At 39.5% G+C, this 16,605-nt stretch overlaps 1 protein-coding gene across 10 annotated transcripts in view; it reads left to right on the top strand.

Moving 5' to 3' along the window:
* Positions 1-16,605, top strand: part of Dock7 (dedicator of cytokinesis 7) — a 194,718-nt gene that overhangs the window by 85,581 nt on the left and 92,532 nt on the right. For 9 of the 10 annotated variants that reach the window (XM_060365936.1, XM_060365933.1, XM_060365937.1 and 6 more), the window contains exons 15-16: positions 10,492-10,609; positions 13,792-13,862. In XM_060365936.1, coding sequence (XP_060221919.1) covers positions 10,492-10,609; positions 13,792-13,862 — 189 coding nt within the window. The remainder of the gene's footprint in view (positions 1-10,491; positions 10,610-13,791; positions 13,863-16,605) is intronic. The other variant, XM_021655555.2, reaches the window with a different exon arrangement.

Raw genomic sequence — 16,605 nt, 5'->3', positions numbered from 1 at the left:
ATGTTGGATCTCCTGGAACTAGAGTTACAGAAGGTTGAGAGCCACTATGGGGGTGCTGGAAGTTAAACCCAGGTCCTCTGGAAGAGCAGCCAGTGCTCATATCTTTCCAACACTCACATTTTTAGCTTTTTTTTTTTCTTTTGCAAAGAAAAAAAATCAATGTAAAAATTTTAAATTTAATTGTCAGGCAAAATTTTACTAACTACGCCATATCTAAAACTCAATTCATAGAAATACCCATTCGTGTTCCTGGTTGGGTGATTAAGTGTTAAGGGGTCAGCTAAGGGTTTCTTTGGAGATGGCCGTTAAGGATTGGTGTGAGAGCCTGATTCTGGAGCTAGACTGCCTGAGGTACAGTCTCAGTCTCGGTCTGCTGCTCTTCAGCTCCTCCACCCCTGGTCAAATCATTAACTTTCTCTGTTTCCTCTTTTGTCCGCGGAGACAGTTCTTTATTTGGAATTGTGAAGAGTGAACCTATCTTGCTGTGTAGTAGGCTGTTCCTTGTAATTAGAGTGTTGTTAGACTCTCAGTATTTATTGGTGAAGATCAATGTTAAGATCATGTGGATGTGGAAATGTTGCCGATATCTAGGTCTTATGAGATATGTTCGTGTGTCTTGGTAAGGAACTGTATCTTTTGATTAGCTTGTGTATGTGTGCATTCATTCTCTTTTTAGGATGTATATGCGCGTGGTTATGGGGCCTTGGCAAACAAGGCAAGCACATTCCACTGAGCATTTACCCTGTGAGTACCTGTACTTAAGTATGCATTACAGAATTATATAAGTACTTTGGGCAGAAATAAGTAACACACACATGTGTGTGTACATCCGCCAATAAATATGAAAACTAACCAGTTTCCTGTCCTGTGTACTGATGTATGTCAGGGCACTATTAAATTGCATGTTGAACTAGACTGAACAGTCACATTTTCTCCTTTCATGGGCAATGTTAGTGTTCCTTGGTCATGCAGGGCGTATTTCGAAATTTTTCTTGACTAAGCTGTCAGCTTTTGACCAGAGTTCCGTCCCCTAGCTGAGTGCATGATGAGCCAGTCACTCTGCTCTCTTACGGTGCAATTGTTTTGCCAAATGATTATTAATGTATACCCTCGCTCCTTTGTACAATGTCTTATACCTTATAGAAACAGTAACTATCTATGGGATTGGTAAGAGTTTTTTATGTAACAAGTATAAAACTTACATGTTCTGCCCTGTGGGTGCTGGAAATCAAACCCAGGTTCACTGGAAGAGCAGCCAGTATTTTTAACTGCTAAGTCATCTCTCCATTCTCCTAAAAGGGGTCCTTTAAATAGAACCGTGATCAAATATAGCCAGTATACCAAAGAAAACAAAAAACACTGTTAAAGTAAGCTTAGTATTTAGTTTAGGAATGCCTGTTACTAAGAGTCCCTATATAAAATTTCCTAGCTACACAAAATTATAGGGCACTCAGCAGTCTTAACATGCTTAAGTTCCAGCAAACCACAGAGAGTGCTTGCTTTTCCCAAGGTTATGTGATCTTATGGTAATATGTCCAAATTAAGAACAAAGTATTTTGGCTGGCTGTTTGTTTGTCTGTCTGTTTGTTTCTTCTTTCTTTCTCTCTCTTTCTTTTCACTTTGTATTCCAGCTGTAGCCCCTCCCTCATCTCCTCCCAATCCCACCCATCCCCCCTTTCCTCTCCCTATGCCCCTAATCTAGTCCACTGATAGGGGAGGACCTCCTCTCCTTCTATCTGACCCTAGCTTATCAGGTCTCCTCAAGGCTAGATGCATCATCTTCCTTTGTGGCCCGGCAAGCCTGCACCCCCAACTCCCATGGGGAGGTGATCAAAGAGCTGGCCACTGAGTTCATGTCAGAGACAGCCCCTGTACCCCTTACTAGGGAACCCACTTGGAAACTGAGCTGCCTATGGACTTTATCTGAGCAGGGGGTCTAGGTCCTCTCCATGCATGGTCCTTGGTTGGAATATTGGTCTCTATAGAGCCCCCTGGGCCCAGGTTTTTTGTTTTGTTTTTTGGATCTGTTACTCTTCTTGTGGAGTTCCTGTCCACTCCAGGTCTTTCTATCTCCCTCTTCTTCTATAGGGTTTCCTTCACTCTGCCCAATGTTTGGCTATGAGTCTCAGCATCTCCTTCGATACTGTGGTAGCTGTATAGTCTTTCAGAGGTGCCTTGTAGAAGGCTCCTGTCCTGTTCCAAGTCTTCTTCTACTTCTGATGCCTATGCTGTTTGCTCTTCTGAGTGAGGTTTCAGCCTCTTTTGTAGGGTCCTCCTTGTTGGTTAGCTTCTTTAGGACTATAGATTTTACCTTAAGATTTAGCTATACCACTCCTGGGCATATATCCAAAAGATGCTCAAGTATACAACAAAGACATTTGCTCAGCCATGTTCATAGCAGCTCTATTCGTAATAGTCAGAATCTGGAAACAACCTAGATGTCCCTCAGTGAAGGACTGGATACAGAAATTGTGGTACATTTACACAATGGAATACTACTTAGCAATTAAAAAAAAAAGGAAATCATGAAATTTGCAGGCAAATGAACGGAACTAGAAAAGATCATCCTGAGTGAGGTAACCCAGAAACAGAAAGACATGCATGGTATATACTCACTTATAAGTGAATATTAGCCATACAATATAAGATAAACGTATTAAAATCTATAGTGCTAAAGAAGGTATTTTGGCTTTTTTTTTTTTTTTAGAATTTTTTTCTATTTATGTTGTGTATATAGGTGTTTTACTTGCTTATATGTACACTGTGTATATGCAGTGGCCAGAAGAGGGCTTTGGATCCCCTGGATCTTATTTACCATGTAGGTAAATGAAAGACTAGTATAATGTATTTGTTAGAAATACTTGAAGACAGTTGAGAAAAATATATATAAATACAAATGTTGTGAATTGAAGAACAATGCTAGAGTGATCCATTAGTCCTCCTTTCTCTGATCAGAACAACAGCATCAGGCAAATAGATGTTGAAGGTCGCCTAGCATGCCCATTGCTCTGGGCTCCACTCTCCCCCCCCCCCCCGCACAGCCATGTGTGGGGCGTGTGCTTGTAAAGTCACACTTGGAGGAGGAGGAGGCAGAAGGACCAGGATCTCAGCATCATCCTTGTTTATTTATACAGAGACTTCCAGGCTAGACGGGACACGTGACACCCTGCTCTTTAAAAAACTACAGAGTGAGCCACATATGTGGAGGTGTTCTTTGACCTATGGTCAGCATCTGCGCTGGGAATGACGTAGTTGAACTGCATCTAAATGCAGCGTAACATCATAGCCCAGCGTCACTGCCTTAAAGAGGTACTCCGGGGTTGTGTAAGAACCACAGTTCTCTACCACTTTGCAGCATGAGAGTATTGTGTAGCGTGTTACATAGCATTATATTGCTATCCCGCGTGCTGAAACAGAGCAGGGAAGCTGTCATACGGGGACCCAGAGGTTGTGTGAGCTTGGAAGGAGTTGTATAGTTTTTGTCTGTCCTCTGTTAATATCTTATGTTTTGTTTGTTTGTGGCAGTACTTTTTGCCTCACATGTGGTAGGGAAGTACTCTAGTACTGAGCCGAAACCCGTGTGTGTGCGCGTGTTCAAGTGCGCTCCACATAGCTTGTTTTGTTCTTGTTTTCACGAGCTCAGGTATTTAAAAACCTATGCAAGTGAAAATGTTGACTCTTTTTTACGAATATTTTGTTATGTGCTATACCATCTCTCTTGAATGGCAGTTAGATATATTTTTAACAAAGCAGAACATGTAGTTCATGCACATGCACCTAACATGCTCCAAGATCTTATTTTTTCTGAAATTGTTTACATAGGAATACTTCTGGATTTACCGTGGTAGGTTATCTTCAGTTTTTGTTTTCTTGTCTATTGAGCGATGCTCCAGGCTGGACTTGAGCTCTGAGTCCGCCTGCGTCAGCTTCCCAGTGTGTTGGGATTACAAGTCTGAAACCTCCATGTCTTCTTAAGGACTCAATAATACTCTGTTTTTGTTGTCTTCTATTTCTGGATGCACCTTAAGATTAATAAATATTTTCAGCTTTATAAACAGTTTACAGAAAGTATGTCCCGTGCTTATGGGAAATATTTTTACATAGGCACAGACTTGGAAGTTAGGATTGCTTTTGTGAGCTTCTTCACATAGGTACCAGTTTATATTTCTGTCAGTAAAAGAGTCTCTTTCACTGTATGCTTTTATCAGTGCTTTCAGTGAAAAATTCTTATGGGTGAATCTGTTGGTCTATATACACTTAGTTTGTTTTACTGGCCATCTATGTCACTGTCTGAGAATTTCCTGGACCTGTGCCTTTTACAGTTTGTCTATTTCTGGCTGACTTTAGGAATACCCAGTCATATATATAACAAATAGTGTTTCTTGAGTTTCTTAATTTCCTCCTCCTGTTTGTGGTACTGCTTTCTGTGAAGAAGCTTCAAAATGTATGTCGTGTATCATTTTGTTCATTATGCTAAGAAACTTCTCTTCTCACTAGTCTTTTTGAAGCTTTTCTTATACTCATGGTTTTATTATTGAATCCTTTGATTAATATAGAATTGATTTCCATGTTAAGTAAAATATTTGCCCTTTTTTCTCCTCTCAATGACTAGTGACCTTCTCTAACACTTTTCCTTTGTCTGTCTTCTCCTTGCTAGTTTGGAACACTCTGGAGGGTGCAGACTTGGCGTGCTTATTTGAAAACTTTCTAGTGGAGTCGTTAGTCATACATGGAATTAATAGATTCAGCTTCATGCCTTTCTTTATTTAAACCAAGTTGAGTTTAAAATTGTATTTTTTATTGTGGAAATCAAAGTTTATAAATAATGCTCACACAATTCTTAATTAACTTGGAGTCCGAATTTGTCTATATTAAATTGCCAGATTTTTATGAACATTCTGTACTATATACTCAAGAAACATGAAATATTTTTTTAAACATTGGAAGAGAAGGCAGTTACATGAATAAGCTCTTGTCCTTATGGAATTTGGGCTCCTGGAGAATTAGAGAAGGTACTTTAAAATATATCTGTGTATGTGGGTGTGTGTATATGAATAACATAATTATGTATTGTGGTCTAATTGTAGAATGATGGCACAGTAGTTTTTCTTTTCTGTGTGTTTTACAGGACTGTTTTATTTTATAAATGTCTCTTGAAAATTTTGGGGCAGATGTGGTTTTTGTTGTTTTTTAAAGACCGGGATCTCTCTATGTAGCCCTGGCTGGCCTGAACTTAAAGAGATCTGTTGGTCTCTGTCTTTTGATTGCTAAAATTAAAGATGTTTGCCACCACACCTATTTTGTGAGCTTACTATTCTCACACTCTGGCATGAGCCCCTTTGCTTATCATAACAAAGCAGTATAACTTCCTGCTTTGTCTGACTTCAGCTCTAGACCATTATGCCTGCAAATAAACGAATAATAACTTTTCCTTCTCAGGAAGGAGACCTATGCAGGTCCTCAGCCTGTGTCATGTTGCTAATTAAGGCCACTACATTATGACATGCTTTGTGTTGGGCTCCCTTTGGCCATCTCCGGGAACTGACATTCTTGTTCTAGCGTGGAGAAAAGTTTCAGCTAGAGTGTTAAGCATTTCTTTGTGGACACCCCCACTTGCTTCTCTGTCTTCAGGGGAGATGTTCATGTTGCAAATTCCAAGGTGCTCAGTAGCCCCAGTGAGTAAGTGTTGACATCCTCCTTCCCTTCTCTTCCCCTTCTCCGTTTTCCTTCCAGGGTCTCGGGATGTTGCCTGGCCCTGCTCTGTGGGCCTTATGTTCATGATCATCCTGCCTCTACCTCCTGAGGAATGTATCACTTCAACTCCTAGATCAAGTGAAATATTCTGATTCTTCCACAGTTGATGTCCTTAAGAATGAGTCCTAGCATGGGAAAAACGATAGGTGGATGTTCTGTATAAAATATCAAGTAAATAGTTCTAGTCCTGATTTGGATTAAAAACACCAGTATGGCCAATATGGTGGTACATAATTTTGGAGACAGACACAGGAAGATCTATTTCCATGTTAAAGCATTCTCTCTTGTTTACACTTAATAAATGAACTATAAGCAAGTGTTAACCCTTAGTGAGTGTTTAAACTTTAATTTGGAGGGAAGTTTCTTATTCAAAGGAACCAAATTCTTTAGGGAAATGCTCAATTCTAGATTAGTACAGAAAATATTGTCAAGAAGATGTTCTTTTTTTTTAAATTAAATTTTATTTTATTAATTACACTTTATTCACTTTGTATCCCCCATAATCCCCTCCCTCCTCCCCTCTCAATCCCAACCTCCCTCCCCTTTCTTCACACATGCCCCTCCCCAAGTCCACTGATAGGGGAGGTCCTCCTCTCCTTCCTTCTGATCTTAGTCTATCAGATCACATCAGGAGTGCGTGTATTGTCATCTTCTGTGGCCTGGTAAGGCTGCTCCCCACTCAGGGGGAGATGATCAAAGAGCAGGCCAATCAGATTATGTCAGAGGCAGTCCCTCTTCCCATTACTATGGAACCCACTTGGACACTAAACTGCCATGGATTACATCTGTACAGGGTTTCTAGGTTATCTCCATGCCTGGTACTTGGTTGGAATATGAGTTTCTGGGAAGACCCCTGTGTTCAAATTTTCTGGTTCTGTTGCTCTCCTTGTGGGGTTCCTGTCTCTCCAGCTCTTGCTATTTCCCTCTTCTTATATAAGATTCCATGCACTCTGCCCAACAGTTGGCCATAAGTCTCAGCGTTTGCTTTGATAGTCTGCAGGGCAGAGCCTTTCAGAGGCCCTCTGTGGCAATACTGAGTGAGCTGTCCCAGAAGCAGAAAGACACACACGGTATATAGACATATAACATAGGATAAACCTACTAAAATCTGTGCATCTAAAGAAACTAATCAAGAGAGAGGACCCTGACTAAAATGCTCAATCCCCATCCCGAAAGGCAAAGAGGATGGACATCAGAAGAAGAAGATGTTCTTAAGCAAGAAGATTAAGACCCATCTCAGCTGTGTAGTAAAGTCAAGGCCAGTGTAGGCTACATGGGACCCTTTCACAAAAATACCTGTCTACCTACTTAACTAACTGAATAAACAAACAAACAAATAAATAAATAATCTGACTACACCAGACCCTTTCTCAAAAATAAATAAATAAAAAGAAAGTTCATAGTCAAATAAATGCATGTCTTTCAAAGCTTCTGCATACCTCTTTAATTATTTTGATCTGTTTACAGGTATTTCTGTTCCATTAAGCTACACGTTCACCATAAGAGAATGGCTTTTAAATATTCCTATTTTTTTTTATCAAGTTAAGTGTCGTTAATGTATGTGGGTGTTGGGAGTATAGCAGTGGAGGTTAGAGGACAGTTTTGTGGAGTCATTTCTCATCTTATGCCTTTGTGGGATCCAGGATTGAATTCAGGCTCTCAAGCTTGCATAGCAAGCTCATTACCCACTGAGATATCTCATTGCCTGTGAGTGTTTCTGTATGCGTGCATGAGCGTGCATGTGTGTGGAGAGGGAGGGAAAGAAAAGGGAGAATATGTAGGGTGATGGCAAGAGAAATCAGAGTTCGGGAGTATGTATGTGGCTGTGTGTCTGCATGACTTTGCAAGAGACTGGTGTATGTGTGTGCGTGTGTCACAGCATGCTGTAGGTTAGGGGACAACTAGCAGTAGTCCATACTGCTTCCACTGAGGTCTCCAGGCTTGACGGCATTGTATTTACCTGCTGAGCGGGTTAGCAGTCCAGATCTTCTGTTGACTTCCCATGACCTAACATTCTGTACAGGTTCATCGGTGGTCAGCAAATATTTCAGTTGGCTAGCTATAGTCATCTTTGATTTCTCACTTTATTAATCACAGATGGGCCATCCTGATGCCTTTTAAATTGCCTTTTTCACTTGTCATTATTTTTGTACTGTGCTCCCTTTGATTAGTAACGGTGGATACATGCTTTTTTTTGTCAGACATTCTTATCCCTTATCATTGAAATCTTTATTTTTTTTATTGAAATATTTAAGCAAGTATTTTAGAACTGCAGTTTTGCCTACCTTCTCTTTTTGGCTTCTCTTTTTCCTATCGTTCCCCTCCCCAAGCTACTAAGCAGAATTTTCCATAAACATGAAAATGCTGCTGCACATCCCTCTTCTGGAATCTTCTTCTCATTTAATCCTCCGCCCAGCATGCTAGTTAGGTATCACTTAAATCCATCGTAGATTGCCCTTTAACCCAGACACTTGAAACTATAATTGTTTGATAATTTGAAATTCTCTAGAATGTTTGTGTATGTATTGAAATATTTTGGGGACTAGAACCTAAGTCTAAGGATGGAATTCATTTATGGTTCACAGGTATAGCATGTGAAGGAATGTATGCAAAATTTGAAATAATACATTGTATATTTAAAAAATAAAAAGCTTGTGTACAATGAACCATGATATTTGTGGTATAATGCCAGCACTTAGTAAGTGTCATTAAAAAAATTAAAAGCCTTCGCCGGGTGTGGTGGCACACGCTTTTGATCCTAGCACTCAGGGAGGCAGAGGCAGGCAGATCTCTGTGAGATTGAGGCCAGCCTGGTCTACAAAGCAAGTCCAGGACTGCTACCTCTACACAGAGAAACCCTGTCTTGAAAAAAAAGAGAGAGAGAGAGAGAAAGGAAAGGAAAGAAGAGAAATAAAGAAATAAAGAGAAAAACAAAAAAGCTAGGCATGATGTTGCACACTTTTAATCTTGAGGCGGAGGCAAGGGCAGGCAGATCTCAGCGTTTGAACTCTGCGTGGTCTACAGAGGGAGTTCCAAGCCACTCAGTGCCACATAGCAAGAGCCTGTTTCAAAACATAAAATAAAAAATAAATTTAAAAGTTTAGAAGTGCTCGAATAAATAAAATTTCTCTTAGAGGGTTTCAGGCTTGGGAATATTTTGAACTTCTGTTTATTTGGGATGCTTAACATCGTGGTGTGTAGTATATCCTTTTTATCTTTAATTATTCTTAATTATAAAAAGAGTGTAATGAACTACTTTCACCACATTTACCTATTTCTCTCCTTAGGCTAGAAGCAGATTTGTTGAGTCAAAGATATGTTTATTAAGAAGTTATGTAACACTGTACCGCTCTCTAGAAAACTTAGGTCTCTCTTCATTGCCCCAGCAGTTGGTTTTCAGAGTTGTTATTCAGATTTTGTTCATCAGCCCTAAGCAATGGTCTTCACATAAAGTAACTCTCATTTTTTATTCTTTAGTTATGTCTTTGGTTGAATTATTTCTCTTTTCTTTGTTGATAGCAGGAACTGTTCAACAGTGTAAGATATACAATTATGTACTGGAAAGACATCTGTTACATGAAGGGTAGAATATAATTGTTTTACAATAACTATGTGACTCTGTTGTCTCTTTTGTATTGTAATATACATACATACATTTGAATGTGTGCTTGTGTGTCTGTGCATGTGTGTATGCGCAGGCACACGTGCACATGGATGTCTTTGCGTGTTGAGGCCAGAAGTCAATTTTAGGTGTCCTCCTCATTGAGCTGTCCAACTTATTTTTTGAGACAACTTACTTTTGAGTTTCACACTGAGCCTATTACTCAAATGATTGGCCTAGACTGGATGTTGAATAGGGTCTGGGCCGCCTGTCTCTGCTTGTCACTGCTATCACAGGTATGCCTGCACCTTTTGGGTGGGCTCTGCCCTTAAAGTGAGGTCTTCTTGATGTATGGCCAGCACTTTACTAATGAGCTATTACTCTGGTTTCTACAATATAGTTTTGAATATAGTTTTGGCATATTGTTCCTCATAAGTTCTTGATCAGATTTATACCAAAAACACATTTGGGAAGTTCGTCTTCTTTGTATCTACTTGGAGGAGCTAAAATAGAATTAAAACTGTCTTTTAAAATCTTTGTAATGTCTTGGCTCATACTTAATTTTCAAAAGCCTCTTATAGAAGAAAGAGAATGTTTGGAGTCTGATTTATTGTCTGTCTTCAACCTTGAGGTTTAATCTCATTGCATATGAAAACCATAGTTTAATTAACCAAAACTATAGTTTAATTAACCAAACCATCATAGATTGAATATCCTTTAGCCCAAATGCTCGAGACCGTAAGTACTTGATAATTTGAAATTCTTTAGGATGTTTGCCTATGTACTGAAATACCTTGGGGACTAGAACCTACGTCTAAGGTGGAATTCAATCTATGATGGATTGGTTGAATTAAATTTCTGGATGTTAGTTTACCTATAAAATTAGGGTATATTTGATTGCTGCTGTTGTTTTGAATGTTGCTCTAAGGATCAAGTCCATGAAAAACACGTAGAGCATAGGCCCTGGCAAATAGTGACTGAGTGTGATTTACCTGTCTTTTGTGATAGTGAAAGACACACAGTGTTCTTAGATACACTCAGCAGAATTCACGCACACAATATTCTCAAGTATGCACTCACGATAATAGTAGTCTTAGATGTGCATTCACTATTATTTATACTTTTTGGTTTTACAGAAATCTCCTCTTCATTTACCCTCAAAGTCTTAATTTTGCCAACCGTCAAGGTTCTGCCAGAAATATCACAGTGAAAGTCCAGTTTATGTATGGAGAAGATCCGAGTAACGCAATGCCGGTAAGAATCGCTCTTTACCGTCTCCCTTTTTCATGCTTTATTCAAATACATGATGCTTTTGTGTTCTTGCATATCACTGATTGGCAGCTCCAAAGTATAATGTAATGTGATCTTTCAATGAAATTTCAACTGCATTGCTTCCTGAATAGATAGTAACATGCTTAATTCTAGCTATGATACTTGGCTTCTGTGAAGCACTCCCAGAGATGCAAAGATGAATAAATCTTTCAGTCTAGCAAGTGTAACCCAGTGAGAGGCTGCAGTCGAGTCCATCTGGGGAACACCCTCGAAGAATGGGTGGCTTTCCTCTACTTCTGGCTCTGGTGATTCTGATTTTCCTCAGCACCCGTTAGGACGAATGGCAGGTGAGGGAGGGAGGAGGTGAGGTTGTCATCTACAGGGGTTTATAGGTGGCCCCTAGAGACTAATCTTGAGTGCACACTGGATTCATCTAGCGAGTTGTTAAAAACTCCCAGTGCCCAGGCTGAGTCTCATTGGAATTAACTCATCTCTGTGGCTCTAAAGTAGCAGTTTAAAAACTCTTGAGAACTGTGATATGTTACTGAAAGATTAATTGAGTCAAAGGAAAAGGTGTTGAGAGGTGGGACAGATGGCTGAGATAATAAGTAATCATTTTATGAAGAAGTTCCCCTCTCCCTGTTCCAAAGTAAAATGGTTATGACAGCGAGAGTCCAGGCCTGTCCCTGAGAGTGACGAGTACAGTGAAGTCGCCAGTGAGCCAGACCCAAGTCAGATGTTTAGAAATCTGTTGTGGCTAGCCTGTGGTGATTCTTGAGTACCACAGCCACCACTGCTAATGCATTCAAGTCCTGTGACAATAAAGCTTTTGGGGTAAGTGAAACATAGAATGGGCATCTGCCAAAGCTGTACATTTAGCTCCAGACAATGCAAATGTAATGAAAATGCTTAGCTAAGCAAGGGTTTGCATTGCTCATTTTATACTTCAAATCCGTCTTTTAATTAAGCTCTTTAGATTGTTCTACTCACGAGGAAAGATGTTTTTTTTTCTTTCCTGTTGTCACAGTTGTATCCACTTGTCGATCTCCTTGACATCAGTGAACACAAATTATTCATCTTTGTATTCTCCTGCAGCAGCTATTTCATATCTTTCATATAGCATGTTGAGTTGAATATTTTCTAAATAGATGTGCAGTACATTTCTGAGCCTTGAAACTAGTATTTTTCTCTTTATCAGAGCCTTATTTCAGCTAAACGAATGAATGTTTAATTTTAGATGAGGTACTGTATTGTGAAAAGACACTGTATCTGAACTGCCATGTAAGCTTGAGCTTCGTGAAAGATGTCCTGTATGTCAAAGAGTGTTGCATCGTTCCCTGTCCCTGTCTTCTGTGTCTGAGCACATTCTGGCCTCCTCTTCACAGCACTGGGGGCATCCCTCCCACGCTGGCAGCCAGACCTTCCTCTTTGGCGTTAGGAGAGCATTTTCTCCCTCCGTCCACAGTGTGGCTGCATGTGTTAGATTGTGCGCTCCTTGAGGGCAGGGACCCTGTCTCACTCGTCTGTGTGTCTTGACGCTGATTACTTACTTGGTGCTCACCCATGTTGCTGAGGGACAAAATACACGTCAGATGGTCAGAACTGAACACGGTCACTTGGTTCTGTTCTTGCATAGGTAAATATTCTGCGTTATGAAAAGAGACAGCTTCTAAAGGAAAAGGAGGCTCTGCTCCTTTCACCTGACTATTCTTTATATGAGAATATAATGCTTTTATGTGCAACGGTGTATTACATACAGATATACACATATCGTGTAATGCTTTTATAGTTTTAATGGCTGCTATGAAAAAGTATATACACAGGCATAATGCAACTGTTTATATTTTTAAGCTATGACTGTTCAAGGGGTCTTCATATAATTTGATTACATAATTGTCAGTAAGACAAAACTGTAAATTTGTAATTATGGGGCTAACGTAAAATGTTATAAAAGCATATTAAGGTAACTGATATGGTGGTGCATGCCTTTAATCCCAGTACTTGGCAGGCTGATACAGGAAGGTTAAGAATTTAAGCCTGGACTACATATCAAATTTAAGTCCACCCTGGGCTACATATCTCATATGAAAGTAAGAACAAAATAAACTAATAGAAACATTCTAAGGCATTGGAAAATTGATTAAATAAAGCTTATCAAAAGAATTAAATATTACTATATTTGCTATTCCGTTAAAATAGAAGCACCTGCTTGAAATATTAGAAAAGAAACAAATGCCAGTTACCTCCTTTACAAAAGGAATAGACTGGATTGCTTACAGTATGATGATACAAGTGTATACTGATGCATATGCAAAGATAGTTGCTGGATTTTAAGCGTTCAGTCTGTGCATTTCTAAGCTGTACTGTCATAGTACTAGTAATGACACTGATGTCAGTCTCTAACCAGTGTCCCTGGCTCAATTTTGTGTAAGTACTGTACATTTTTAAATGTGGTGGACTTTTAAAATAACACATATGCGTAAGTCTAACCTGGAGCACCTCTATGATGAAATAACTTGCAGGGTGCATGTAAACAGCATAACCTGAAAATAATACTTTTGTATCATTTACGAACAGTTAATATTTGACCGGCAGGAGTACTCTGATGTTTTGGTAAAGCCACCACTTTGTATAGTACATTTACGCTACCGTAGTAGGGTCATTTTCTTATTACAAGTTCAAAATAACATGTCATGCCCAGAATGTTCACTTTCCCTAAGAAAAAGGCTGAGGATGTCGTTCAGTTGCTAGAGACCTTGCCTAGTGTGTGAAGCCCTGGGGCCATAAGACAAGGCGTGGTGGCGCCAGCCTGTCGTCCCAGCATTAGTGTCAAGGCCCTCCTCAACTACATGTTCAAGGCCACCTTTGGTCACATGCCTCAAAACTGCCGGGGAAGGGAAGAGGACAAAAATGTATCTTATTACTCAGTGAATAGAAATATAAGTGTAGAAGCTTTCTGAATGGTTGAATGTCAGTTGGGTCTCCCATTGAAAACACAGTTGAGCCATTGAGCTTTTAAAGATCGTAAGTAGGCACATTTGTTCTCCACTGGGCTGAGTTTGCCCATTTTCTCAAGTAGTTATTAACGCATACAATTCTTACATAGATATGAAACATCTAGCATTTATTTCAACCAAGTTTCAACATGCTGTTATTTGTTACAGGTAATCTTTGGTAAATCTAGCTGTTCAGAATTTTCAAAGGAAGCCTATACAGCCGTAGTATATCATAACAGGTACTGAATTAAAATATTTCTTTCAAGTTACTCACTTCTTAGTGGCATTGTTAGCATTCACATTCGTATGTTTACCAAATGCTTTGCTGCACTGAATGTGCCAAATTCACGACTGACATCAAAGTGACAATTTTCAGTCTGTAGATATACAGCTCTTCTTGGTAGATGTCTCAAATGTAAGCCTTTGTGCAAAAAACATCTTTTTAAAAAAATTCTGTTTCTTCCTGTATGGTTATTTGTGTTGTACTCTGGTCCTTTGGTCTTCGACTTATTGTTTTCCTCGGCCACTTCCCCATTTTGTTGAACTCTGCTATGCTCAAGCCCATTGAAGAGGTGATGTGTTCAAGTCCATCATCTTTTGATTTAGTGACTCGAGTTTTACATCTATGAGAAATTGCTAACCTTAGCTAGCTTTTATTTTCTTCTTTGCATGTAAGAGGGGTAGTTATTAAATTTAGTTAGGAAAAAAAATCACAAAATTGTCCTATTGGGTGAGCCATCGCAGAATTGTGCTTTTGTATCACATGGACCGTCCGTTAGCTCCTCTTTTTCAGTCTTGGGAGCATTTTGATTTGGTTTTATTTTGTAGTTTCCTCTCATGAACTGTGAGAGATAAGGAACTGTGTGGGTTTCCTGCAGCTTCTGTTTTGTTTTTTCTTTTTTTCAGTATTTCTAGCTTATTGATTATAGTTGTCAAACTTGAGATCCATAATTTCTCTCGTCACTGCTCAGATTCTCCCCACACTTGTCTGCCTTTCCTTCTCTTTCAGTGGCAGCAGGGGCCCCTCTCCTGCTCATGGCTCACATGTGCCCCTAGTCCCGTTCACTTCTTCAGGAGATGCTCAGCTCTTGTCTGTTGCTCACCGCAGGCGTTGTATGGCGCCATCTGTTACCTCAGAGTATCCCTCGTGCTGCACAGTAACAGACACCAGTCATTCCCTGGTGCTGTTCCGGTGCGTGCTTCCTTGCTCTCCTTTAAACTTCCCTCTTTCTCACCTTCTTCTTGTAGCCACATGTTACTTTCTGTCTAGCTTTTGAGATTTTCTTCTGCAGTGACCCCGTTTCCAAACATAGGCACCTCAAACAAAATACTAAATCTCTGCTCCTGATTCTCTCCGTATGTCCCCTCCTAAGTCATGCTGTCCTCTGCATTCAGTGAACATGCTAATACTTTAACATGTGCACAGCGTGCTTCCAAGTCCTTTTCAGCCCTGCCCCTTTGCACGCATGCATCTTTTCACTAACAGTGACACACGCTGGTTTGTGTGTCTTGTCTTCTTGGTTTCCATGTTTGGCTTCACTACACTCTGACTTTCTACTTTTATAATCATTTTTTTTTTCTGGTTCAGAATTTGACATCTCTGACGTTCTTCTTTGTTCTCTGGTATTTAATAAAAATTTTAAGTCTTAAAATTCTCCTTTCTGCTTTTTTGTTTTTTTGTTTCTGGGTCTTTCTTGGATCTGTGTTTACTAAACTCTATACATTCTTTCAGGCCTGTATCAAATATCATATTTTGATATCATACTTGAAAAAAAAACTGTTTAATTTTTCTCTAGAAATGCTTAACCTTATGGGTACTACATAAGGTAGTTAACAAACATTTTCTAAAAAGGATGAAAGAGTTCTAAGCCTGTGGCACACACACCATCTCTTGCAGCTACTGAATTCTGCCGCTGTAGCTCCAAAGCACAACGGTCAATAATGTTACAGTAACGTGCGTGATATGGCTGTGTTCTAGTAAAACTGTGTTAAGGACCCTGAAATTTGAATTTCATGTCAAGAAACAGTCTTATTTTGATTTTTAAAGATCATTTAAAAGTATGAAACTCATTCATGATCTTCAGGCTGTATACAACTAGGCGGTAGACTGGTCTACCACCAGTGAGCATTTGCCAACCCTTGTTTTACAGGGTACCTTTTGACATATGTGTCCAATTTATTTTCCTACTAAGTTATATGGCTTTGAGGGTAATTGTTATCTTATTTATCTTTTAAAAAAACACAGAAATAAAAATCAAGTCTAAATATGACAAACCACGGTATTGAAATCAGTAATCCCTACACACACCAATGATAAAATTTCCAGAAGAAATGAACCCAAACACTGCATACCAGGAAATATATTTTTATAAAAGCAACAATTTCTAAAAGTTTCTCATTTGGGCTGGGTCGTCATTATTGTTGTTTTAATTGTTAGTGGAATTAGCATGGCAATACCATCTGACATTGCTAATAAATCCAGGTTTTTATAATCGTGGTGATTGGTGAGCTTGGGATCAAGGTCCACCACGCCTTCTAGAATGATCACCAGGCCCCAGACTCTCAGCTAGCACTAGCTCTTTTGTTACATTATTTAGGCCCTACTTCCGCTTAGTGTTCTGTGATCACAGCCACACCTGCCAATGCAGTTTTGAGGCGTATTTGGACAGAAAAAGCACTGACTGACATCTGAGAAAGAAGCTTACCTGGCAGGAAGGACTGCCTTCTCTTTAAAGGTGGCTGGAACCATGACTTACGTGTATTTCCATTGACTGTAATTCTGAAAGATGCTGAGAATGGAGAACTAAGATGCCTCCATTGACTTCTGTTCCTTTTATTAGTACATCATGGAAAAACTACCATGGTTCTGTTAAAGTGTCCCTTGAGATGAAGCATCATGACCATGCAGCGTGACAGTCTTTGTATTCGTGTAATGGGTAGAAGCACTTGTATGCGGTTGAACAAGTGCAATTTGTGGGCTTT

This window comes from Meriones unguiculatus, chromosome 12 (assembly GCF_030254825.1).
Source record: "Meriones unguiculatus strain TT.TT164.6M chromosome 12, Bangor_MerUng_6.1, whole genome shotgun sequence".
NCBI classification, from domain to species: Eukaryota; Metazoa; Chordata; class Mammalia; order Rodentia; family Muridae; genus Meriones; species Meriones unguiculatus.
This window is presented reverse-complemented; position numbering and strand designations above follow the sequence as displayed.